The sequence below is a fragment of the Malus sylvestris genome, chromosome 5, assembly GCF_916048215.2.
Source record: "Malus sylvestris chromosome 5, drMalSylv7.2, whole genome shotgun sequence".
Taxonomy (NCBI): Eukaryota; Viridiplantae; Streptophyta; class Magnoliopsida; order Rosales; family Rosaceae; genus Malus; species Malus sylvestris.
This window is the reverse complement of record NC_062264.1, coordinates 31587855-31615828: the sequence shown is the minus strand read 5'-3', so window position 1 is coordinate 31615828 and position 27974 is coordinate 31587855. Positions and strand designations below refer to the sequence as shown.

Sequence of the window (27974 nt, the reverse complement as noted above, 5' to 3'; positions counted from 1 at the left end):
TTTACTCCATTGTGACAATATATCAGCCATGGCTTTAGCAACCAATCCCATTCTCCATTCTAAAGCTAAACACATAGAAATAGACTGTCATTTTGTGCGGGAAAGAGTGCAGCAAGGCACCATTATGTTGCAGTTTGTTAACTCATCTGAACAGTTTGCTGATATTCTTACAAAGGGTCTCTGTTTTCCTTTGTTTAGTTCTCATTGTAACAATCTTATGCTCGCCAATGCCCAGCATAAAATTGAGGGGGAATGTTAGGATAAAAGATTAGTGTTGTTTTACATTGCCAGGTGTCACAATTGTATTGGGAACTCTAGAAGTCAGTTATGTGTCATTGTATTTATAAGGATGTATGATGTAATAGTTGGATATAATGATAATACAGTTTCTCTCTCTACATTCTCTCTCGTCGAAAGCTTTCTTGAGTTCTTCATAAGTTCTTCTTCATAGTTTGTTATCAGCGTTATCACAGATGCTATCATCTTTTCAGAAATCCAATCGGGAACCTGCTCTAGCAACGAGTTTAGATGCTCCTGAACTTCCTCTGCGGAAAGAATAGAGAAAGAAAAAGAGTCAGGCTCCTGAACTTCCTCTGCGGAAAGAATAGAGAAAGAGTCAGCTCTAGCAACAAGTTTAGATTTTGGGCTCGGAGTCCAAAATCTCAAGTCCCAAATTAATAATTTAGTGAGCAGATATAAACAAAAACAAATAATAAAAAATAAAAGAAAAGAACTATTCTTCTCCCTTGTAATTTAAATTTCCTTTTATTTAATATCTGACACACACAGATAAGAAAAAAGGAGAGAAATCTCAATAAATTATATAAATACGTTATTCAATTTGGATTTCTTGCTTGATGATAATGTTCGTAAGAATCATTGACTTTGATTACGTGAGCTGTATGTTTGATACATGTTTCATATATGCATGGGTCAGAAGATCTCAAACATGAAAAATAAAGCAAATTAAAAATGAAATAGTTATTAAACACACTCTGAATGTTGTTTGGTTGATATATATTATGATTAATAGCTTAAAGCATAGATAGACATGAAACAAAAGCAATGGCCATTATGAGCCAATCCTACAGCTCAAGTAAACATAGAATTCGGTTGCTAGCTTCCATTAGCTTGTAGCCCCAGCCCCATTAGCTTGCTGATGCTCAGAAAATCAAATGGTTCAGAAAGGCAATGCATGGCTTGAGCTAATAGTTTCTGTGCCACAAAAGACATCGGAGGTCGAGATCTGGGATGCGTACGTGTGCAAGCCAATGCTAAACTCATCACAAGCACCACTGCCTTTGCCAATTCATATGTCGGAGGCTCAAGCCGTTGGTCTAACACATCTTTCAAAAGCAACCCTACATTGTCCTGCGATAATCTTGATGATTCTAATAGTTGGGATTCTAGCATATCCCCAGGGTGCTTTCCCATCATCACTTCTAGTGCTACGACTCCAAAGCTATATACGTCACACTTATCTGTGACCCGCATAGTCAATGCAAGTTCTGCACGTTAAAAAAAGTAAACAATATCTTAAAATGCTGAAATTAATATGAACCTAAAATGTACAAGTTTAAGTGTTACATTACCTGGTGCCATGTAGCCAAATGAACCGACAATATGTGTCCAGTTGGATGAGTTAGCACTCACCAGTCTTGCAGTTCCAAAATCTGAGAGCCGAGGCTCGAAATCCTGGTCGAGTAATACATTGTTGATAGTTACATCGCGGTGCACAATTGGCGGAGTGCAGTCATTGTGCAAGTAAGAAAGTGCATGAGCAAGTCCTTTCAAAATTTTGACCCTTGTAGCCCAGCCAAGTTCAATAACCCCTTCAACCCCGTACAATGATTTTCCCAGACTGCCTCTCTCAAAGTATTCATAAAGCAAGAAAATGCAACCCCTCCTTGAACAGAAGCCATATAGCCTTATGATGTTGCGATGTCGGATATTTATCAAAGTTCGGATTTCATTCTCAAAACTTTGGAGATTAATTGCTGGAATGTCATTAGAGTCTTCCGTGTTAAGCCTCTTAACTGCAACAACTTGGCCTGACTCCAACTCTGCCTTGTATACTCTTCCAAATCCTCCTATCCCAATGCAGTGCTTGTCATGAAAGTCATCTACGGCTTTCACAACTTCCCCAAATGTAAATTTTACTTCCTCTTGCAATATCATTGACTCAAAATTCTCAAAGTTCTGAGAAGTTTTGATTTCCTGAGGCCGGAGCTTGGATCTCTTGCGTAATACTAATAAGATAAATAAAACAATGATAGTTGAAACCACGCTAAGACCCCAAAAGCACAAACTGCCAACAAGTACAATATTTGAATTGTCTCCGGAGGAATCACATGCGGCCGTTCCCTTTGCATCTCTCCGCATGCCATAGTTTCCGACAAAAGCATCAGCTGGAGCCTTTCGGAAAATGCCACAAGTTGGAATTGGCCCAGTGAGTTTGTTATAAGAAAAGTCATAGATGGTTAGTGTATCCACGTTGGAAAATTCTGATGGGATTTCCCCTGAGAGATGGTTGTGTGATACATTGAAAATCTCTAATGTCCAGCGCAAATTGCTGATGGAATCAGGTGGTATTACCCCTGTCAAATTGTTATTAGACAAATCGAGAGACTCAATCTGAGTGAAATTGCCGATACTCCGAGGGATCACTCCTGTCAAATGGTTCCTGCTCACGTTTAGTGTGAATAGCAGGTTTAGATTTCCAATTTGACTAGGAAGTTCCCCACCAAAATCATTAGAGTCTAGGCGAAGATACTTCAAATTTGTCAACTGCCCAAGCTCAGGTGGAATATTACCACCGAAGCTATTGCTTTGAAGATTCAAATCGACAACCTGACTCCAATTGGAGATCACGGAAGGCAAGATTGGACCAGTAAATGCATTATCGGAGAAATTCAACTGGAGAATGCTGTTCAGATTGGACAAGGACTGTGGCAGCTCCCCACTAAGAAAATTGGAAGCCAGGGACAAGTCTGTGAGGTCGGTACAATGGCCAAGCTCAGAAGGGATTGAAGAGTTCAAGGAATTCATTTGAAGATTAAGGGACCGAAGCTCCCTGAGTTGACCTATGGTAGTTGGAATTTTTCCTTCAAGGGAATTATTTCTCAAGTCGATGCGTTGAAGATCAGATAACAAGCCAATACTTTCAGGAATTGGGCCACTGAAGTTGTTCCCTGCTAAATGAAGGTGTTTGAGCTTGGGAAAATGTGAAGGCAACGGTCCTTGGAATAGGTTATGGGTGAGATTTAAGTACTCAAGTTTGCCCAGTTTGGTAAATACTAGGTCTGGTACTTGGCCAGTCAACTGATTTCGAGACAAATCCAAGAAGGTCAAGTTTTGACATTCAAATATAAATTTTGGGAATTCTGAATGGATAGCGTTTCGATTAAGATCAAGGTGTGTCAAGGAATGCATGCCTGAAAATTTAGACCAGTTTGAAGTTTTCAAGTGGTTTTCTCCAAGAAGCAAAAATTGTACCTTTTGGAGATTGCTGAGCTGGTAGGGAATTGTACCATTGAGATTGTTGTTGTAGAAACTTAGATACTCTAGCTCCGTTAAGAGGCCAATCTCTGCGGGTATTTCTTGCTCAAAAAGGTTGTTGCCCAAGTCCAAGATTGTCAGCCTAGTGAGGTTGCCAATAGCAGATGGTATGAGCCCCATAAAACCGTTTTGATTGAGGTTGAAGTGAGTGAGATTAAGAAATGGGGTGAAGTTGAAGTCGGTTAGAGTGGCTAAGATCTTCAAGTTGGAGAGATCTATTTTGGAAACTGTTTTGGTATTGCGATCACAGACGATGGCAGTCCAGTTGCAAAGGTTGTTGAGGTAGGCGAGGGACCATGAATCGAGAGGAGAAACTGAATAATAATAATAAAAGTTGAAGCTGTTCTTCCAGGTTATCAGAGCTTCTGCCTGCGTCCCCGATGAGGAGGTGGTGCCCTTTGATGGAAGCAGGGAAAGCAAGAAAAAATGAAGGAGAAAAGGAGGCATCTGAACTCTTTTCATGGTGTTATTTTTGCAAGCTTAGCACAGTTGCTCTGTTGTGTTTCCAGTCAAGCAATATTTATGCTGCTTCTAAGCATTCATTCGCGCAAAGACTGAACACTAATGATTTGTATGATGATGTTGCTGTTTACTATCATTGTTGACCAAAGACTTGATACTAACTAGATGATTTTCAATTAGTCTACCCTAACGTAACTTTGAAGACAAAATTATCGAAATGCGCACAATAGTTTCATGCTGTTAAACTCCGTAAAAATAAAAATATTATTATCCTTATCATCTATTTGCATCATCTCTAATAGAAATGAGACACCCACACGTGTTGGCAAACTAGATGGCAAGTGTATATCTACTCTTTAAAAACTGTTAGTTTGATGATGTGACGCACATGTGGGTCCAACATATTAAATCAAAGTACGTGTTGAGATCAAATCTAACGTAGAGTGCAAATTTAAGTATTAGTTTTAGGTCTGTTTTAGGATCCCATGTCTTGCCGCGTAATCAAATTGACAAAATTCTCAAATAGAACCCATGGTTTGTTATATTTAGTTAACCTTAGTTAGCAGATATTTTAGTTCCGTTACTAAATCTAAACTAGGTGGAGTTTCGGAAAGGAATTTTCAACTCAATAAAGAGCTGTGTGGAATTCCACGGGAGGACTAAACCTTTCCTTCCGCGGCCCCATCCATTTACGCAGACTGAGCAAAGTCCAGCCCCAGCGTGTGGGTTAAGGCATGGAAACGTGTCACAAGCAAACACGACAAACAAAAAGAAAAGATGATGTAGAAGAGTGCAGCAAATGTTCTGACTTCTGATGAGAGATTTTCAAATAAAGCAAGCAGCAGCAAGTGAACCGAGTTTATCATATCTATACCAAAACACTTGCATCCAAATAATCAAATGATGCACATGAATTTCGCAGCAAAAAATGCAGGATTTATTTTTATCAAGCCTAAGCATAAAAATATACACAATATTTCCAACCATATAATTCCCACTAATACGATAATATCAACAGACTTAGCCAAGTTGAACGTTTATTCGTCTAATCAGTTTATTATAATTAAAAAGCATCTAGAACTTTGCTTTATCCGAGATCTGTGTGTATGCATAGATAAATAGATACACACAAAAAAATTAAAAGAATAAAGGTAGACAGAAAACTGAGAACTGTATGTACACTAAGATGCATGTCAAGTATGATTGATGAAAGAGATGCTCTTTTTTCTTTTCTTTTGACAAAGTAACTAATGTGATTAGAAAACTAATTTAAATCGTTGAATTGCTCTCATCAAACTTTGTATCAGTTTTAGCCTCAATTCACATGATTGCGGGCATGCAAACATCGTGGCCTTGAATTTAAAAAACCTTAATCAATGCAGTGGATACTCAAAAATATGGAAAGTTTCAAGGAACATGCCGATTTGGTATCCTATTTGAAAATTTTATCATTTCTCAAAACATTTCTTAAGAACATTTCTTGAAAACAATTTTATTTAAGATTCAAAAAGGTGATTGGTTTGCGATTTAAAATTTTTAAACCTTACGACTTAAACTAGACAAAGAGATCTAAAAAGAGGGGGTCGCAAGAGAGGGAGAAAGAGGAGAGATGAGGAAAGAAAGTAAGAGATGATTGAAGGAAAGAGAAAGAAGGAAGAGGATCGGACGAGATAAAGAGGAAGATGAGTAAGAGAAAGAACCAAGAGAATGAAGATAGTGGATTGGAGGAGAGACGAAAAAGGTGAAAAAAAGAGGAAAGAGAAAGAAGAAAAGGGAGATAGATTTGGAGTGGGAGGGGAGAAGGGAGAGAAAAGAAATGAGTGATTTTAAGTTTAAAAACTCACTTTTTATGTTTTTAGAGAATAAACTATATTTTTGAGTTAGTCTTGAGTTCAGTTTTTGAAAATAGTCCTACCAAACAAGTTTTTAAGGCCTAAAACTTAAAAATTGTTTTTGAGTTTAAAAAGTTGGATTCAAGTAGAGTACCAAACAGGCCCTTATATTTTAGAAACTTGTGTTTGAGTTTCGAATTTCAGAGTTAATATAACAAAGTCAGCCTTGAATATAATAATTTAAAGCAGAAAAGAAAATGTATCTAAAAAATAAAAAAGTAACCGATGAAAAAATAGAGAAATATGCATGAACCTTGGAAGTAAGAAAGCGGGTTTATCTGGAAGCCTTTTTGATGAATTTCTCAACAATCTAACGCAACTCAAAACACTGAAGCTTAAAAGAAAGGGAAACCATTCACCAAGTGGACTAAGTTTTACACACAGACCAAATACAAAGTTGCATTTACACCATTGCAACATGCTATCACTCTGTAATTTTCATGCAAAATCTTACGACACACAGACATGACATTCTACATACTCATGTTATATACTTATATGAAGAAGAGCCAATATGGTGTGTAAAAACAAATTCTTAATAAAAGAATTAGCCAATTCTAATTAATAGAAACCTTATAGTTCACATTCATGGATAAACTGATAATAAAAAAAGCAAGCCATGCAACTGTTGATAAAAAAGCTTTCAACCTCGACATAAGATTTGATATGTACATACAAAAGGTACTTCGCATACAGCAAACACATATCCACTCTTTATCTAACTGAAGAAACTGAAACAAAAGTAAAGCAAATTATATACCTCAAAATGTCAAGTAACCAATTTGTTCCGCCAATGACCCAAAATTCTGAACATAAAAAAAAAAGGTATATTTGTTAGCAATTCAGAGCTTTTAAAATTAGCAAAATACTGAAACTACGGTAAAGAAATTGGCAAATAATTGAACGTAACGTAGGAGAAATTAACTTTGTCCATGTAATGGCAAATAATCAGAAAATCAATACAAAAATATGACACAAAATAAAAAATCCAATTACCACATTCACTCAAAACTGATGCGAGTGTTGTGAGCCATACTCTATTCGCTTAAAAATAAAAACCCATGTGATCAGTGGTCTTCGCAAAATAAACAACTTAATTATATAAATATTTATCAACTATCACGCAAATAGCAAAATATTTATCATGTAAGATTATGTGCAATCCTAATCTGATTGCAAATTGGCAAAGTATCTGGATTTTTAAAGTTAAGGTAAAAAGGTTGAATTTTAATTAACAACTAATCAACTATATGATGGCAAATCAAATTAAATAAACAATTCAGCAGAAGAAGCTTATTGTAATTTAAGTGTTATTGTAAGTGAAAAAGAAGCAGTACGGGTAGGTTCACCGATATTGAATCAATTGAACACACCTTCATTGTAGTTCGAACTATATATGGAGTATAAGGTATCAATATTTGGATATTGTTTCTGTACCAAAATCTAAGATGCATTTTTTTAAGCCATACACTTAAAAAACCCAAAATCAGTCAAAACGGAGTTAGATACTTCCATGACATTATCTAAATTTAAGTCAGTTTATTGCAGAAGTTGATGCTCTATTTTAATACATTGATCAGCTCAACGTACATTTTATCAGGCATGAATCTTTCCTAATTCACAATTGAAAGATGTGGTTGCCTTGAGCCCATTGAAAGAGCTCTTGAGAGGGTTTTGGGAGTTGAACCTCAAAGCACAAGGCTTTGACTGTTGAAACCACGCCGCTTTGTGGCCAAGGGAATAATTGGTTCTGGTGGAAAAATGTAGCTGCCATCTCTTATGCTCTGTAGCACACATAAATTCAAATTGAACTCAAAAACTCGAATTCAAAAACACAAAAAAGCAAACATACCATAGAGCTGACCTCTGTCGAGAGTCCCTCACTCCCTCTGCAACCCCACCCATCCTTACCAAAAGAGTCGTGTGTTGAGCCAACAATAAATCCGGAAAATGACAGTAAAACAAAACATGGACAGAAAGATGTAATGCATTATACAACTATACTACCAGATGCTACCAGATAACAATTCGTACGAAATGGGTGCGAATACCTTTGTTGCCTTCTTAAGCTCCAGCAGTGGGATGACAACAGAAACCTGATCTGCTAGTATTACATCAAACGATGGCCACATGACCAGCATGCAGGGAGCAACAAAAAGGCACCGTATATATGCACACAAAGCATGGAGTCGACAGAATATATGTCCAGGGGTAGGAAAGCTCCATATACAGTAACAGGAAAGATGCCTGTAAAACCAAATCACAGTAAAACATCAAAACTATGCAGTGATCTTGAATGACAATTGATCAACGTGAAACTGAAAAAAATAAAAATAAAATAAAGGAAAACATGTCATGATGTTCCAACTTCTATACATTTTCAAAGAGCCTAAAGGAAGTGAAGCGTGTAAAGTTGTAAACCATCTTCTAACCCCAAGGCCTAACTCTACTTATGTAGTAGCCTATTTGATGAAGTTCCCATTTACAAGAAAATTTTCCCTATGCCCGTAACACAAGTGGTACACCACGGGTTATTCTGTAAGTGGTGGGAAATTTTATTTTTTATGTTATTACCTTTTTAACACAAGAATCTCACCACTTGTATAGGGACACATGGTGTTTCACCCTGTGTTCTGGGCACATTGAAAAATCTCTCCCCATTTACCGGTTTAGAAAAGGATCATCCAACCTGAGATGATGACAAGGGAAGCTTGTCCGTATCCGATCGCATATCTTGCTTCGTAGGCCCAAATGGCTGGGGGAGAGTTTCTTCTGGAATTTCATAATCCTGAAAACATATTAAGCATTGTTAGACCACATGTTATTCAGAAAGTAGTTCAAGAAATTGAATGTTAAACTGATAAGGAGAATCTTGACACCAATAACTTCCTAGATTACCGTTCGATTAAAAGTACATAGAGCACTCAACAATTAAACCATATTAGTGATGCCATATCAGAAACTGGGTATTGGGGATACCACAGGATGGGATTTCGAAAGATTAGCAAGCCGCTTATGAAATGACTTCCTCAAATGCATACTCCCACCACCTTCGGGTTTTGACTTTCCATCGCTCTCCAATGCATCAGACAACTGGTTCTCTCATCCTTAATAAGCACTTTCTTTATTTCAATCACCTCAGGCATAACAAACTTCAGCTGAGCCAAGTGACCATATCTAAACCTCCTATAAATAGAGTTAGAAAAAATTGATCAACTTCTATAAATATCCTAATTCCAATTTCTCAGCAACCAAACAGTTAATTAAAAAGAAATTTAAAAAAGAAAAAAATACCATATGTGAATCTCCTAAAACTCGAAAAGAAAAAAAGACAATTTATCAAAGTATTCATAAAGCAAGAATATGCAACCCCTCCTTGAACATAAGCCGTATAGCCTTATGATGTTGCGATGTCGGATATTTATCTAAGTTCGGATTTCATTCTCAAAACTTTGGAGATTAATTGCTGGAATGTCATTAGAGTTTTCCGTGTTAAGCCTCTTAACTGCAACAACTTGGCCGGACTCCAACTCTGCCTTGTATACTCTTCCAAATCCTCCTATCCCAATGCAGTGCTTGTCATGAAAGTCATCTACGGCTTTCACAGCTTCCCCAAATGTAAACTTTACTTCCTCTTGCAATATCATTGACTCAAAATTCTCAAAGTTCTGAGAAGTTTTGATTTCCTGAGGCCGGAGCTTGGATCTCTTGCGTAATACTAAGATAAATAAAACAATGATAGTTGCATCCACGCTAAGACCCCAAAAGCACAAACTGCCAACAAGAACAATATTTGAATTGTCTCCGGAGGAATCACATGCAGCCGTTCCCTTTGCATCTCTCCGCATGCCATAGTTTCCGACAAAAGCATCAGCTGGAGCCTTTCGGAAAATGCCACAAGTTGGAATTGGCCCAGTGAGTTTGTTATAAGAAAAGTCATAGATGGTTAGTGTATCCACGTTGGAAAATTCTGATGGGATTTCCCCTGAGAGATGGTTGTGTGATATATTGAAAATCTCTAATGTCCAGCGCAAATTGCTGATGGAATCAGGTGGTATTACCCCTGTCAAATTGTTATTAGACAAATCGAGAGACTCAATCTGAGTGAAATTGATACTCCGAGGGATCACTCCTGTCAAATGGTTCCTGCTCACGTTTAGTGTGAATAGCAAGTTTAGATTTCCAATTTGACTAGGAAGTTCCCCACCAAAATCATTAGAGTCTAGGCGAAGATACTTCAAATTTGTCAACTGCCCAAGCTCAGGTGGAATATTCCCACTGAAGCTATTGCCTCGAAGATTCAAATCGAAAACTAGACTCCAATTGGAGATCACGGAAGGCAAGATTGGACCGGTAAATGCATTATCGGAGAAATCCAACTGGAGAATGTTCTTCAGATTGGACAAGGACTGTGGCAGCTCCCCACTAAGAAAATTGGAAGCCAGGGACAAGTCCGTGAGGTCGGTACAATGGCCAATCTCAGAAGGGATTGAAGAGTTTAAGGAATTCATTCCAAGATCAAGGAACTGAAGCTCCCTGAGCTGACCTATGGTAGTTGGAATTTTTCCTTCAAGGGAATTATTTCTCAAGTCGATGTGTTGAAGATCAGGAATTGGTTGTTCCCTGCTAAATGAAGGTGTTTGAGCTTGGGAAAATGTGAAGGCAACGGTCCTTGGAATAAGTTATCGGCGAGATTTAAGTACTCAAGCTTGCCCAGTTTGGTAAATACTAGGTCTGGTATTTGGCCAGTCAGTTGATTTTGAGACAAATCCAAGAACGACAAGTTTTGGCATTCAAATATAAATTCTGGGAATTCTGAATGGAGAAAGTTTTGATTAAGATCATGGTCTGTCAAGGAATGCATGCCTGAAAATTCAGACCAGTTTGAAGTTTTCAAGTGGTTTTCTCCAAGAAGCAAAAATTGTACCTTTCGGAGATCGCTGAGCTGGTAGGGGATTGTACCATTGAGATTGTTGTTTTAGAAAGTTAGATACTCGAGCTTTGTTAAGAGGCCAATCTCCGCGGGTATTTCTTGCTCAAATAAGTTGTCGGCCAAGTCCAAGATTGTCAGCCTAGTGAGGTTGCCAATAGCAGATGGTATGAGCCCAATAAAACGGTTTAGATTGAGGTAGAAGTGAGTGAGATTAAGAAATGAGGTGAAGTTGAAGTGGGTGAGTGTGGCTGTGATCTGGAAGTTGGAGAGAAGTATTTCGGAAACTGTTTTGGTATTGCGGTCACAGACAATGGCAGTCCAGTTGCAAAGGTTGTTGAGGTTGGCGAGGGACCATGAATCGAGAGGAGAAGTTGAATAATTATAAAAGTAGAAGCTGTTCTTCCAGGTTATCAGAGCTTGTGCCTGCGTCCCCGGTAAGGAGGTGGTGGAAATGGATGGAAGCAGGGAAAGCAAGAAAAAATGAAGGAGAAAGGGAGGCATCTGAACTCTTTTCATGGTGTTATTTTTCAAGCTTAGCAGAGTTGCTCTGTTACGTTTCCAGTCAAGCAATATTTATGCTGCTTCAAAGCATTCATTCGAGCAAACTGCAAAGACTGAATAGTAATTATTTGTATGATGATGTTGCTGTTTATTACCATTGTTGACCAAAGACTTAATACTAACTAGATGATTTTCAATTAGTATACCCTAATGTACCTTTCATGCCAGAATTATCAAAATGTGCACAATGGTTTCATGCCGTTAAACTCCATAATTTTTTTTTTTTAAATGCTATTGTTACCATCTCTTTGTACCATCTTTTGCACAATTTCTCTAATAGAAATAAGACCCACAAGTGTTGACGAGTCTTATCTCTATTAGTGAGATGATACAGATAGTTGGTAAGTATTGCATTACTTCAAAAAAATTGTTAATTTGATGATATGACACACATGTGGGTCCAACATATTTAATTCAAAATATGTGTTGAGACCAAATCTAACGTAGAGTGCAAATTTGGGTATTAGTTTTAGGTCTCATCCTGGATCCTATGTCTTGCCGCGTAGTCAAAGTAACGAAATTCTCATATAGAACTCATGATTTGTTATATTCAGTTAACCTTAGTTAACATATATTTTTAGTTCCGCAACTAAATTTAAACTAGGTGAAATTTCGGTGAAATTTCGGAGGTGCAGAGTTTCCATTCCTTTCTTTAAGCTTGGAGATTCGGAAAGGATTTTTCAACTCAATCAAGAGCTGTGTGGTGCCAATGTTGATTGGCGCGGTCTAGTCTTCCCGTGGCTTGGTCCCATCCATTTGCACAGACTGAACAAAGTCCAGCCCCAGCGTGTGGGTTGAGGCATGAAAATGTGTAAAATGCAGACACGACAAACACGACACGTAATTTAAAAAGAAAAGATGATCTAGAAGAGTGCAGCATATGTTCTGATGAGTGATTTTCAAATAAAGCAAGCAGCAGTAGCAAGTGAACCGAGTTGATCATGTCTTTACCAAAACACTTGCAAAATCTTCAAGTAACAATTCATCAGATTAATTAATTAGAAATGCAAATGGACAAATTTGCAAACATTTTCACACTTGACAAAATTAGCCAATTAGCTAATAGCACAGACAAATTTGCCAAATCCTCGTAGAAATTCTAAAATCATGAACCACAAACTTATGCATATAATAAAAAGCAACTGAAATACAAAAAAAACATTGCGACAAAAAAAAAACAAAAGAAATTCAGAAAAACCTTGAAGGTTTTATAGATATTACTAGCAAAAAATGTCCGCACGATGTTGCATGATTGAAAACAGTACATATGGTACTACTTACATACTTGATGTGCAAGTACATAATATATACATAGACCACATTGTCCTATTTACATACATAGACCACATTATTTTCTGATAGCTTATTGATCATTCTTATATTTCACTCTATTTACAAAAGCAAACACAGACATTGTTGCTTAAATTCCTCCACTTGGTGTGATGGCAAGTGCCTTCGCCCATGAGCGGTAGGTCTCGGGTTCGAGACTTGGGAGCAGCCTCTCCATAAATGGGGGTAAGGCTAGCCGACATTCACCTCTCCCAGACCCTGCGTAAAGCGGGAGCCTTGTGCACTGGGTACGACCTTTATTCTTGGGCATACATAATGCCTTTATGAGTCTAAATGAAATCTAAAAATAGACAATAAGGTTCAACTCGGTAGAATCTAAGACAAGAAAAAATAAATACTATTTAGCATAAACTGATCACTTGCAAGTTCAAATGCAAGAATGCAAATGAAGACAATTCACTCCATTGTGTTCAGCAAGGGGATAAGGAGGCGATGAAAATAATATCATTTAGCGATCCTACCTTTAACTTGATTCGAAGTAAGGGCATTGAATGTTGACTCAACAAAATTTTGCACGTAATGAAGTTGCGTAACAAATTTCACCTGAAAAGTTAAAAGGCACCAAGGTAAATAAGGAAAATTCAAACCAATAACCACAGCAATCTGAGAAGTGTACTTTAGTTTAGAGAACAGTCATGCATTTTCTAACAGCCATCTCTAGTCTACCGAAAATATCAAATTTTGACTGAAGCAATCATCAACATACAGTGTGTAGTAGAATTAAACCAGTTTCTCTTTGGATCATCACCAATTCCATTGTTCACTGGATCCTCCTTGTCAAAATTTGATTGAGGAGGGTGTATGCTGCACCGAGAGAGCTTCTTTGGTCTGCTAGATGTCCTCTTGTTCAATGAGATGGTATACAGCTTGAAAGTGTGAGCATCCATAATAAAAACTGCACATGGTATCCATCCATGACAAAATCAGCTTCAACAATTTAGTCCAAAGTTCAAATAATCAAATGATGCACATGAATTTTGAAGCAAAATAACAAAAAGGAGGTTGATATATAAAACACGAAGCTGAGAGAAGAACAAACAATATATTTCATAAAATCCACAAAATCCTATACATGGAAATGTAAATACCTACCACTTTGTTTTGATTCTTTGGCAGAATCACTAATAGCATCCAGCCTTTTCTTGCTTGGAGATGCATAACTCACTCAGCCATTCATTATGTGGGGTGACTGGAAAACCAGTAGTCTCACCATTACTGACAATATTAATGCTTGAATCCTCTTCATTGGAAAAGAATGTAAGAATTCACCAAATCAAAAAACGAAAAATTGATATCAGCAAAAAGTGCAGGATTTATTTTTATCAAGCCTATGCATAAAAATATACACAATATTTCATCAACAATATCAATAGACTTAGCCAAGTTGAACGTTTATTCGTCTAATCAATTTATTAGAATTAAAAAACGTCTAGAACTTTGCTTTATCCGAGATCTGTGTGTATGCATAGATAAATACATACACACAAAAAAATTAAAAGAATAAAGGAAGACAGAAAACTGAGAACGCGTACACTACGATGCATATCAACAATGATTGATGAAAGAGATGCTCTTTTTTTTTTCTTTTGACAAAGTAACTAATGTGATTAGAAAACTAACTTAAATGGTTGAATTGCTCTCATCAAACTTTGTATCAGTTACTCAATTCGCATGATTGCGGACATGCAAACTTCGTGGCCTTGAATTTAAAAAACCTTAATCAATGCAGTGCAACTCAGAAATATGAAAAGTTCCAAAGAATATTATATTTTAGAAACTTGTGTTCAAATTTCAGAGTTAATATAACAAAGTCAGCCTTGAATACAATAATTTAAAACAGAAAAGAAAATGTATCTAAAAAAAAGTAACCGATGAAAAAAAAGAAGAAGAAATATGCACGAACCTTGGAAGTAAGAAAGCGGCTGCATCTGGAAGCCTTTTTGATGAATTCCTCAACAATCTAACGGGACTCAAACACTGAAGTTTAAAAGAATGGGAAACCATTCACCAAGTGGACTAAGTTTTACACACAGACCAAATACAAAGTTGCATTTACAAATGGCAACATGCTATCAATCTGTAATTATCATGCAAAATCATACGACACACAGACATGACATTCTACATACTCAATGCTATATGCTTATATGAAGAAGAGCCAATATGGTGTGTAAAAACAAATTCTTAATAAAAGAATTAGCCAATTCTAATTAATAGAAACCTTATAGTTCACATTCATGGATAAACTGATAATAAAAAAAAACCAGCCATGCAACTGTTGATAAAAAAGCTTTCAATCTCGACATTAGATTTGATATGTACATACAAAAGGTACTTCGCATATAGCAAACACATATCCACTCTTTATCTAACTGAAGAAACTGAAACAAAAGTAAAGCAAATTATATACCTCAAAATGTCAAGTAACCAATTTGTTCCGCCAATGACCCAAAATTCTGAACACAAAAAAAGATATATTCGTTAGCAATTCAGAGCTTTTAAAATTCGCAAAATACTGAAACTACAGTAAAGAAATTGGCAAATAATTGAACGTAACGTAGGAGAAATTAACTTTGTCCATATAATGGACAGAAGCGCAAAATCAGTTTTGAGAAGATATTAGAGGATATTGTAGATATCAGAAAATCAATACAAAAATATGACTCACAAAATAAAAAATCCAATTACCACATTCACTCAAAACTGATGTGACTGTTGTGATCCATACTCTATTCGCTTAAAAATAAAAACCCATGTGATCAGTGAGTGTCTTGGTAAAATAAACAAATTAATTATATAAATATTTATCAACTATTACGCAAATAGCAAAATATTTATCATGTAAGATTATATGCAATCCTAATCTGATTGCAATTTGGCAAAATATCTGGATTCTTAAAATGTTAAAGTAAAAAGGTTGAATTTTAATTAACAACTAATCAACTATACGATGACAAATCAAATTAAATTAACAATTCAGCAGAAGAAGCTTATTGTAATTGTAAGTGTAATTGTAAGTGAAAAAGAAGTAGTAAGTGTGGGTTCACCGATATTGAATCAATTGAACACACCTTCATTGTAGTTCGAACTATATATGCGGTATAAGTTATCAATATTTGGATATTGTTTCTGTACCAAAATCAAGGATGCATTTTTTTAAGCAAAACTATTCTTCTCCCTTGTAATTTAAATTTCCTTTTATTTAATATCTGACACACACAGATAAGAAAAAAAGACAGAAATCTCAATTAATTATATAAATACGATATTCAATTTGGATTTCTTGCTTGATAATAATATTAATAAGTATTATTAGTTTTGATTGCGTGAGCTGTATTATTGATGCATCTTTCTTTTATTCGTGGGCTAGAAGATCTCAAACATGAAAAATAAAGCAAACTAAAAATGAAATAGTTATTAAACACATTTTGAATGTTGTTTGGTTGATATATATTATGATTAATAGCTTAAAGCATAGATAGACATGAAACAAAAGCAATGGTCATTATGTGCCAATCTTACAGCTCAAGTAAACATAGAATTCGACTCCTAGCTTCCATTAGCTTGTAGCCCCAGCCCCATTAGCTTGCTGATGCTCAAAATACCAAATGGTTCAGGAAGGCAAGGCAGGGCTTGAGCTGATAGTTTCTGGGCCACAAAAGACATCGGAAGTCGAGATCTGGGATGCGCACGTGTACAAGCCAATGCTAAACTCATCACAAGCACCACTGCCCTTGCCAATTCATCGGTCGGAGGCTCAAGCCGTTGGTCTAACACATCTTTCAAAAGCAACCCTACATTGTCCTGCGATAATCTTGATGATTCTACTAGTTGGGATTCTAGCATATCCCCAGGGTGCTTTCCAATCATCACTTCTAGTGCTACAACTCCAAAGCTATATACGTCACACTTATCTGTGACCCGCATAGTCAATGCAAGCTCTGCACGTCAAAAAAAATTAACAGTATCTTAAGATGCTGAAATTAATATGAACTTAAAATGTACAAGTTTAAATGTTTCATTACCTGGTGCCATGTAGCCAAATGAACCAACAATATGTGTCCAGTTGGACGAATTAGCACTCAACAGTCTTGCAGTTCCAAAATCTGAGAGACGAGGCTCGAAATCCTGGTCGAGTAATACATTGTTGACAGTTACATCGCTGTGCACAATTGGCGGAGAGCAGTCATTGTGCAAGTAAGAAAGTGCTTGAGCAAGCCCTTTCAAAATTTTGACCCTTGTAGCCCAGCCAAGTTCAGTAACCCCTTCAACCCCATACAATGATTTTCCCAAACTGCCTCTCTCAAAGTATTCATAAAGCAAGAATATGCAACCCCTCCTTGAACAGAAGCCGTATAGCCTTATGATGTTGCGATGTCGAATATTTATCAAAGTTCGGATTTCATTCTCAAAACTTCGGAGATTAATTGCTGGAATGTCATTAGAGTCTTCCGTGTTAAGCCTCTTAACCGCAACAACTTGGCCTGACTCCAACTCTGCCTTGTATACTCTTCCAAATCCTCCTATCCCAATGCAGTACTTGTCATGAAAGTCATCTACAACTTTCACAACTTCCCCAAATGTAAACTTTACTTCCTCTTGCAATATCATTGACTCAAAATTCTCAAAGTTCTGAGAAGTTTTGATTTCCTGAGGCCGGAGCTTGGATCTCTTGCGTAATATTAAAAAGATAAAGAAACCAATGATAGTTTCAACCACGTAAAAACCCAAAAAGCATATGATGACAACAACGACACTATTGATGTCGTTTTTTCTTTTCGAATTGTCGTTGTTTATTTCAGAATTTCCACCAGAGGAATCACATGCAGCCGTTCCTTTTGCATCTCTCCACATGCCATAGTTTCCGACAAAAGCATCAGCTGTTGCATTTCGGAAAATACCACAAGTTGGAATTGGGCCGGCAAGGTTGTTATAAGAAAAGTCAGGATGGTTAGTCCATCCATGTTGGAAAATTCTGATGGGAATTCCCCTGAGAGATGGTTGTGTGATACATTGAAAATCTCTAATCTCCCGCGCAAATTGCTGATGGAATCAAGTGGTATTACCCTTGTCAACTTGTTATTAGACAAATCGAGAAACTCAATCTAAGTGGAAGTGCCGATACTCACAGGGATCACTCCTGTTAAATTGTTGTTGGACAAATTGAGATACAACAGACCCTGAGCAAAATTGCCGATACTCCAAGGGATCTCTCCTGTCAAATTGTTATTGGACAAATCGAGATACCGAATCTGACCGAAAATTCGATACCCCAAGGGATCACTCCTGTCAAATGGTTCCTGCTCACGTCTAGTCTGTATAGCAAGCTTAGCTTTCCAATTTGACTAGGAAGTTGCCCACCAAAATCATTAGAGTCTAGGCTTAGATAATTCAAAGTTGTCAACTGCCCAAGCTTAGGTGGAATATTCCCACTGAAGCTATTGCCTCGAAGATTCAAATCGGAAACTAGACTCCAATTGGAGATCACGGAAGGCAAGATTGGACCGGTAAATACATTATCGGAGAAATCCAACTGGAGAATGCTGTTCAGATTGGACAAGGACTGTGGCAGCTCCCCACTAAGAAAATTGGAAGCCAGGGACAAGTACGTGAGGTGGGTACAATGGCCAAGATCAGAAGGGATTGAAGAGTTTAAGGAATTCATTCCAAGATCAAGGAACTGAAGCTCCCTAAGTTGACCTATGGTAGTTGGAATTTTTCCTTCAAGGGAATTACTTCCCAAGTCGATGCGTTGAAGATCAGATAACAATCCAATACTTTCAGGAATTGGGCCACTGAAGTTGTTCCCTGCTAAATGAAGGTGTTTGAGCTTGGGAAAATGTGAAGGCAACGGTCCTTGGAATAGGTTATGGGTGAGATTTAAGTACTCAAGCTTGTCCAATTTGGTAAATACTGGTTCTGGTATTTGGCCAGTCAAATGGTTATAAGACAAATCCAAGAACGTCAAGTTTTGGCATTCAAATATAAATTCTGGGAATTCTGAATAGATAGCGTTTCGATGAAGATCAAGGTGTGTCAAGGAATGCATGCCTGAAAATTTAGACCAGTTTGAAGTTTTCAAGTGGTTTTTTCCAAGATGCAAAAATTGTACCTTTTGGAGATTGCTGAGCTGGTAGGGGATTGTACCATTGAGATTGTTGTTGTAGAAACTTAGATACTCTAGCTCCGTTAAGAGGCCAATCTCCGCGGGTATTTCTTGCTCAAAAAGGTTGTTGCCCAAGTCCAAGATTGTCAGCCCAGAGAGGTTGCCAATGGCAGATGGTATAGGCCCTCCAAAATAGTTTTGGCTGAGGTTGAAGTGAGTGAGATTAAGAAATGGGGTGAAGTTGAAGTGGGTTAGTGTGGCTTTGATCTGCAAGTAGGAGAGATCTATTTTGGAAACTGTTTTGGTTGTGCGGTCGCAGACAATAGCAGTCCACTTGCAAAGGTCGTTGAGGTTGGCGAGGGACCATGAAACAAGAGAAAAAGCTGAATAAGAAAAGTCGAAGCTTCTCTTCCAGGTTATCAGAGCTTGTGCCTGCGTCCTCGGTGAGGAGGTGGCGGCCTTTGATGAAAGCAGGGAAAGCAAGAAAAAATGAAGGAGAAAAGGAGGCATTTGAAGTCTTTTCATGGTGTTATTTTTCAAGCTTAGCAGAGTTGCTCTGTTATTCTTCCAGTCAAGCAATATTTATCCTGCTTCAAAGCATTCATTCGAGCAGAGACTGAATAGTAATTATCTGTATGATGATGTTGCTGTTTATTATAATTGTTGACCAAAGACTTGATACTAATTAACTAGATGATTTCACGTAGTCTACCCTAATGTACCTTTACTGTCAGAATTATCAAAGTGTGCACAATAGTTTCATGCAGTTAAACTCCATAAAAAATATAAAAAATATTATTCTTAATACTGTAATCTAATGTTATTTCTCTTCACTTGTAAGTAAAAGGTCTTAAATTCGATTCTAGCCAAATGCGAATATGAACCATATTATTGCTATCTCATTGTGTGGCTAAATCCACATTCTTCCTCTTAATGTAGATAATATCGTTTGTTAAAAAAAACAAAAATCTATTTACACCATCATTTGTACTATCTCTCTAATAGAGATGAAACCCACAATGTTGGCGAGCCCTACCTCTATTAGAGTGAGTGTACAAATAGATAGTAAGTGTTGCATTACTCAATTTACTCTAAAAAAATTGTTAGCTTGATGATGTGGCACACATGTAAACCCAACATATTTAATTCAAAACATGTGTTGAGACCAAATCTAACGTAGAGTGCAAATTTGGGTATTAGTTGTAGATCTCATTCTAGATCCTATGTCTTGCTGCGTAATCAAATTAACAAAATTTTCATATAAAACCAACCCATGATTTGTTATATTCAGTTAACCTCAGTTAACATACATTTTTAGCTCCGTAAATAAATCTAAACTAGGAGAAAATTCGGAGGTGTTACGCTTGAAGTTTCCAAACCTTGCTGTGCTAATGTTGATTGACGCGGTCTAGTCTTCCCCTGGCCCCATCCATTTGTGCAGACTGAACAAAGTCCAGCCCCAGCGTGTGGGTTAAGGCATGGAAACGTGTCACAAGCAAACATGACAAACAAAAAGAAAAGATGATGTAGAAGAGTGCAGCAGATGTTCTGATGAGTAATTTTCAAATAGAGCAAGCAGCAGCAGCAGCAAGTGAACCGAGTTCATCACATCGTTACCAAAACACTTGCAAAATCTTCAAGTAACAATTAATCATCAATTAATTAGAAATTCAAATGGACAAATTTGCAAACATTTTCACTTGACAAAATTAGCCAATTAGCTAATAGAATGGACGAGTTAGCCAAATCCCCGTAGAAATTAAAAAATCAGGAACCACGAACATATGCATATAATAAAAAGCAACTGAAAAACCTTTATCCGAGATCTGTGTGTATGCATAGATAAATACATACACACAAAAAAATTAAAAGAATAAAGGAAGACAGAAAACTGAGAACTGTATGTACACCAAGATGCATGACAAGTATGATTGATGAAGGAGATGCTCTTTTTTCTTTTCTTTTGACAAAGTAACTAATGTGATTAGAAAACTAATTTAAATCGTTGAATTGCTCTCATCAAACTTTGTATTAGTTTTAGCCTCAATTCACATGATTGCGGGCATGCAAACATCGTGGCCTTGAGTACAATAATTTAAAACAAAAAAGAAAATGTATCTGAAAAAGTAACCGATGAAAAATGGAGAAATATGCACGAACCTTGGAAGTAAGAAAGCGGTTATATCTGGAAGCCATTTTGATGAATTCCTCAACAATCTAACGCGATTCAAACATTGAAGCTTAAAGAATGGGAAACCATCACCAAGTGGACTAAGTTTTACACACAAACCAAATACAAAGTTGCATTTACACCATTGCAACATGCTGTCACACTTTAATTCTCATGCAAAATCATACGATTGACACACTGACATGACATCCAGCCAAGCAACTGTTAATAAAAAAGCTTTCAATCTCAACATAAGATTTGATATGCACATACAAAAGATACTTCGCATATAGCAAACACATATCCACGCTTTATTAAATTGAAGAAACTGAAACAAATGTATAGCATATTATATACCTCAAAATGTCAAGTAACCAATTTGTTCCGGCAACGACCCAAAACTCTGAACATAAAAAAGGTGTATTCATTAGCAATTCAGAGCTTTTAAAATTAGCAAAATACTGGAACAAAAGTAAGAAATTAGCAAATAATTGAACGTAATGTAGGAGTACTGAACTTGTCCATATAATGGACAGAAGAGAAAAATCAGTTTTGAGAATATATTAAAGGATATTGTAGATATCAGAAAATCAATACAAAAATATGACACTGACAAAATAAAAAATCCAATTACTACATTCACTCAACACTAATGTGTTATTCGCTAAAAATAAAAACCCATGTAATCAGTGACCGTGTCTTGGGAAAATAAACAACTTAATTATATAAATATTTATCCACTATCACACAAATAGAAAAATATTTATCATGTAAGATTATATGCAATCCTAATCCGATTGCAATTTGGCAAAGTATCTGGATTCTTAAAGTGTTAAAAGTAAAAAAGGTTGAATTTTAATTAACAACTAATCAACTATATGATGACAAAAAAGGTCGTACCCAGTGCACAAGGCTCCCGCTTTACGCAGGGTCTGGGAGATGTATATAATAAGTGAAAAAGAAGCAGTAAGGTTAAGTTCACCGATATTGAATCAATTGAACACACCTTCATTGTAGTTCGAACCATATCTGCGGTATAAGGTATCAATATTTGAATATTGTTTTCTGTACCAAAATCTAGGATGCATTTTTTCAAGCCAAACACTTAAAACCCAAAATCAATCAAAACCGAGTTAAATACTTCCATGACACAGTCTAAATTTGAGTCAGTTTGTTGCAGAAGTTGATGCTGGCCGAGGGTCTACTCCAACAACACCGAAACTGTCCTCACTTAACCACCTGCACAATCCTCAGGTGTGGGGTTTTATCACAAAAGACCTCGGTGTTAGTTAGAGTGGGGTAATTCTATTTAAAGTGTTTTCTCTCTTGGCCGATGTGGGACAATGGGTTCCAACAGAATCTTTCCTAATTCACAATTGAAAGATGTGGTTGCCTTGAGCCCATTGAAAGAGCTCTTGAGAGGGTTTTGGGAGTTGAACCTCAAAGCACAAGGCTTTGACTGTTGAAACCACGCCTCTTTGTGGCCGAGGGAACAATTGGTTCCGGTGGAAAAGGTAGCTGCTGATGTTGCTGCCATCCCTCACGCTCGGTAGCATACATAAATTCAAATCGAACTCAGAAACTCGAATTCAAAAACACAAAAAAGCAAATATACCATGGAGCTGACCTCTGTCGAGAGTCCCTCACTCCCTCTGCAACCCCACCCATCCTTACAAAAAGAGTCGTGTGTTGAGCTAACAATAAATCCGGAAAACGACAGTAAAACAAAACATGGACAGAAAGATGTAATGCATCATACAACTATACTACCAGATGCTACCAGATAACAATTCGTACGAAATGGGTGCGAATACATTTGTTGCTTTCTTAAGCTCCAGCAGTGGGATGACAACAGAAACCAGATCTACTAGTATTACATCAAACGATGGCCACATGACCAGCATGCAGGGAGCAACAAAAAGGCACCGTATATATGCACACAAAGCATGGAGTCGATAGAATATATGTCCGGGGGTAGGAAAGCTCCATATACAGTAACAGGAAAGATGCCTGTAAAACCAAATCACAGTAAACAACAAAACTATGCAGTGATCTTGAATGACAATTGATCGACGCGAAACTGAAAAAAATAAAAATAAAATAAAGGAAAACATGTTATGATGTTCCAACTTCTATACATTCTCAAAGGGCCTAAAGGAAGTGAAGCGTGTTAAGTTGTAAACCATCTTCTAACCCCAAGGCCTAACTCTACTTATGTAGTAACCTATTTGATGAAGTTCCCATTTACAAGAAATTTTTCTTTGTGCCCGTAACACATGTGGGCTAAAAGCCACCCCCAAACCCACTCCAACCCAAGGGGAAAATTTGGGCTAAATGCTAAATGTAAACCAAGGCCAGATTCCCTCCGAAATTTAGCCTAGAAATCGGAATTTAAATTTTTTTAGATTAAAATGTTCATAAAATTAATTTACTATAGTCTACATATTTATTTAAAAAAAATTTAATTTAACAAAAAAAATAGCCTAAGTTCATTCTTTAATAATTTCGGGCTAAAATTTTAGGCTAAAACAGTTGGAGCAGAAAAGTTGTTTCTGGGCTAAAAACTAAATTTTCCGGGCTAAAATATTTGGCTTTTAGCCCAACCATTGGAGATGGTCTAAGTGATGGGAATTTTTTTATTTTTTATGTTATTACCTTTTTAACACAAGAATCTCACCACTTGTATATGCACACGTGGTGTACTCGTGTTCGGGGACATTGAAAAATCTCTCCCCATTTACCGTTTTAGAAAAGGAACATCCAACCTGAGATGACGACAAGGGAAGCTTGTCGGTATCTGATTGCATATCTTGCTTCGTAGGACCAAATGGCTGGAGGAGAGTTTCTTCTGGAATTTCATAATCCTGAAAACATATTAAGCATCTTTACACCACATGTTATTCAGAAAGTAGTTCAAGAAATAGAATGTTAAACTGATGAGGAGAAAATCTTGACACCAATAACTTCCCAGATTACCGTTCGATTAAAATTACATAGAGCACTCAACAAATTAAACCATATTAGTGATGCCATATCAGAAACTGAGTATTGGGGATACCTCAGGATGGGATTTCGAAAGATCAGCAAACCGCTTGTGAAATGCCTTCCTCAAATGCATACTCCCACCACCTACGGGTTTTGACTTGCCATCGCCCTCCAATGCATCAGCATTGATCGTGACAAGAAGATCCGGCTTCAGACAGCTGGTTCTCTCATCCTTAATAAGCACTTTCTTTATCTCGATCAGCTCGGGCATAACAAACTTCAGCTGAGCTAAGTGACCATATGTAAACCTCCTATAAACCGAGTTGGAAAAAAAGGATCAACTTCTTTAGATATCCCAATTTCATTTTCTCAGCAACCAAACAGTCAATTAAAAAGACAATTGGTGTTTTTTTTTTTTTTTATGTGAATCTCCTAAACTTGGGATAAAAAAGAAGACCAAATAGATCCGTTGGATCTCGCATTTTTCTTAGGTAGGCTGGGTGAGCACTCGTTTGTTTATTGGGCTCGGAGTCCAAAATCTCACGTCCCAAATTAACAATTTAGTGAGCAGATATAAACAAATTTACCAATAAAATTAAAAAAATAAAACTCTTCTCCTTCCTTGTAATTTAAATTTCCTTTTATTTAATATCTGATACAAACATAGACCAGAAAAAAGGAGGGAAATCTCAATGAATTATATAAATACATTATTCTATTTGGATTTCTTGCTTGATAATAATATTAGTAAGTATCATTGACTTTGATTATGTGAGCTGTTTGATTGATGCATATTTCTTTTATTCGTGGGCCAAAAGATCTCAAATAGGAAAAATAAAGCAAACTAAAAATAAAATAGTTATTAAACACTCACTGAATTTTGTTTGGTTGATATATATATAGCTTCAAGCATAGATAAACATGAAACAAAAGCAATGGCCATTATGTGCCAACCTTACAGCTCAAATAAACATAGAATTCGTCTCCTAGCTTCCATTAACTTGTAGCCCCAGCCCCATTAGCTTGTTGATGCTCAAAATACCAAATGGTTCAGGAAGGCAAGGTAAGGTTTGAGCTGATAGTTTATGTGCCACAAAAGACATCGGAGGTCGAGATCTGGGATGCGCACGTGTACAAGCCAATGCTAAACTCATCACAAGCACCACTGCCTTTGACAATTCATCGGTCGGAAGCTCAAGCCGTTGGTCTAACACATCTTTCAAAAGCAACCCTACATTGTCCTGCGATAATGTTGATGATTCCAATAGTAGGGATTCTAGCATATCCCCAGGGTGTTTTCCCATCATCACTTCAAGTGCTACGACTCCAAAGCTATATACGTCACACTTATCCGTGACCCGCATAGTCAATGCAAGCTCTGCACGTCAAAAAAAGTAAATAGTGTCTTAAGATGCTGAAATTAATATGAACCTAAAATGTACAAGTTTAAATGTTTCATTACCTGGTGCCATGTAGCCAAATGAACCAACAATATGTGTCCAGTTTGATGAATTAGTACTCATTAGTCTTGCAGTTCCAAAATCTGAGAGCTGAGGCTCGAAATCCTGGTCGAGTAATACATTGTTGACAGTTACATCGCGGTGCACAATTGGTGGAGAGCAGTCATTGTGCAAGTAAGAAAGTGCATGAGCAAGCCCTTTCAAAATTTTGACCCTTGTAGCCCAGCCAAGTTCAGTAACCCCTTCAACCCCATACAATGATTTTCCCAAACTGCCTCTCTCAAAGTATTCATAAAGCAAGAATATGCAACCCCTCCTTGAACAGAAGCCGTATAGCCTTATGATGTTACGATGTCGGATATTTATCAAAGTTCGGATTTCATTCTCAAAACTTCGGAGATTAATTGCTGGAATGTCATTAGAGTCTTCCGTGTTAAGCCTCTTAACTGCAACAACTTGGCTTGACTCCAACTCTGCCTTGTATACTCTTCCAAATCCTCCTATCCCAATGCAGTACTTCTCATGAAAGTCATCTACGGCTTTCACAATTTCCCCAAATGTAAACTTAACTTCCTCTTGCAATATCATTGACTCAAAATTCTCAAAGTTCTGAGAAGTTTTGATTTCCTGAGGCCGGAGCTTGGATCTCTTGCGTAATAATAAAAAGATAAAGAAACTGATGATAGTTTCAACCACGTAAAAACCCAAAAAGGATATGATGACAACAACGACACTATTGATGTCGTTTTTTCTTTTCGAATTTCCGCCAGAGGAATCACATGCAACCGTTCCTTTTGCATCTCTCCACATGCCATAGTTTCCGACAAAAGCATCAGCTGTTGCATTTCGGAAAATGCCACAAGTTGGAATTGGCCCTGTGAGGTTGTTATAAGAAAAGTCATAGATGGTTAGTCTATCCATGTTGGAAAATTCTGATGGGATTTCCCCTGAGAGATGGTTGTGTGATACATTGAAAATCTCTAATCTCAAGCGCAAATTGCTAATGGAATCAAGTGGTATTACCCCTGTCAACTTGTTATTAGACAAATCGAGAAACTCAATCTGAGTGAAAGTGCCGATACTCACAGGGATCACTCCTGTTAAATTGTTGTTGGACAAATTGAGATACAACAGACCCTGAGCAAAATTGTAGATACTCCAGGGGATCACTCCTGTCAAATTATTATTGGACAAATCGAGATACATAATCTGACCGAAAAATTCGATACCCCAAGGGATCACTCCTGTCAAATTGTTATTGGACAAATCAAGATACAAAACCTGAGCGAAATTACCATTACTTCGAGCGATTGCTCCTGTCAAATGGTTCCTGCTCACGTTTAGTCTGTATAGCAAGTTTAGATTTCCAATTTGAATAGGAAGTTGCCCACCAAAATCATTAGAGTCTAGGCCTAGATAATTCAAATTTGTCAACTGCCCAAGCTCAGATGGAATATTCCCACTGAAGCTGTTGCCTCGAAGATTCAAATGGACAACTAGACTCCAATTGGAGATCACGGAAGGCAAGATTGGACCGGTAAATACATTATCGGAGAAATCCAACTGGAGAATGCTGTTCAGATTGGACAAGGACTGTGGCAGCTCCCCACTAAGAAAATTGGAAGCCAGGGACAAGTGGGTGAGGTCGGTACAATGGCCAAGCTCAGAAGGGATTGAAGAGTTTAAGAAATTCATTCCAAGATCAAGGAACTGTATCCAAGTGAAATTGCCGATACTCCGAGGGATCTCTCCTGTCAAATTGTTATTAGACAAATCGAGAAACACAATCCGAGTGAAATTGCCGATACTCCGAGGGATCACTCCTGTCAAATGGTTCCAGCTCACGTTTAGTGTGAATAGCAAGTTTAGATTTCCAATTTGACTAGGAAGTTGCCCACCAAAATCATTAGAGTCTAGGCTTAGATGAATCAAATTTGTCAACTGCCCAAGCTCAGGTGGAATATTCCCACTGAATCTGTTGCCTCGAAGATTCAAATTGACAACTAGACTCCAATTGGAGATCACGGAAGGCAAGATTGGACCGGTAAATGAGTTATCGGAGAAATTCAACTGGACAATGTTGTTCAGATTGGACAAGGACTGTGGCAGCTCCCCACTAAGAAAATTGGAAGCCAGGGACAAGTGCGTGAGGTCGGTACAATGACCTATGGTAGTTGGAATTGGGCCGCTGAAGTTGTTCCGTGCTAAATGGAGGTGTTTGAGCTTGGGAAAATGTGAAGGCAATGGTCCTTGGAATAGGTTATCGGTGAGATTTAAGTACTCAAGCTTGCCCAGTTTGGTAAATACAGGTTCTAGTATTTGGCCAGTGAACCAATTTTGAGACAAATCCAAGAAGGTCAAGTTTTGGCATTCAAATATAAATTCTGGGAATTCTGAATGGATAACGTTTCGATGAAGATCAAGGTGTGTCAAGGAATGCATGCCTGAAAATTTAGACCAGTTTGAAGTTTTCAAGTCTTTTTTTCCAAGAAGCAAA

The 27974-nt window shown here is 37.3% G+C and overlaps 2 protein-coding genes across 6 annotated transcripts in view; both read right to left on the bottom strand.

The window, feature by feature from the left end:
* LOC126622432 (probable leucine-rich repeat receptor-like protein kinase At1g35710) overlaps positions 1–7952 on the bottom strand; it is a 48433-nt gene extending 40481 nt beyond the window's left edge. Inside the window, exon 1 of one of the 3 annotated variants that reach the window (XM_050291185.1) lies at positions 7777–7952. The gene's annotated coding sequence lies outside the window, so the exon portion shown is untranslated. Of the gene's footprint in view, positions 1–6165; positions 6185–6330; positions 6349–7776 lie in introns of those variants that run through there. The other 2 variants (XM_050291191.1, XM_050291190.1) reach the window with 2 other exon arrangements.
* On the bottom strand, positions 958–27974 carry LOC126622430 (probable leucine-rich repeat receptor-like protein kinase At1g35710). Of its 3 annotated transcripts, none has more exons than XM_050291176.1 (2): positions 25480–27974; positions 958–1508 (listed from the first exon to the last, which is right to left on the bottom strand). In XM_050291176.1, the coding sequence occupies exons 1-2, from the start codon at positions 27917–27919 to the stop codon at positions 1117–1119; spliced, it is 2832 nt and encodes a 943-aa protein (XP_050147133.1). In that variant the 5' UTR covers positions 27920–27974; the 3' UTR covers positions 958–1116. The 3 variants fall into 3 exon arrangements, with proteins under 3 accessions (XP_050147133.1, XP_050147134.1, XP_050147132.1); XM_050291177.1 differs by lacking the exon at positions 958–1508 and adding an exon at positions 1519–1592; XM_050291175.1 differs by lacking the exon at positions 958–1508 and adding an exon at positions 24853–25395.

Bases quoted from the DNA above. Each gene is read 5' to 3' on its own strand.
- LOC126622430 (XM_050291176.1), bottom strand. From the start codon at position 27,919: ATGCATTCCTTGACACACCTTGATCTTCATCGAAACGTTATCCATTCA. The intron at 1,509-25,479 runs GTAATGAAACAT...TTTAACGTGCAG, and splicing joins ATTTGGCTACATGGCACCAG to AACTTGCATTGACTATGCGG.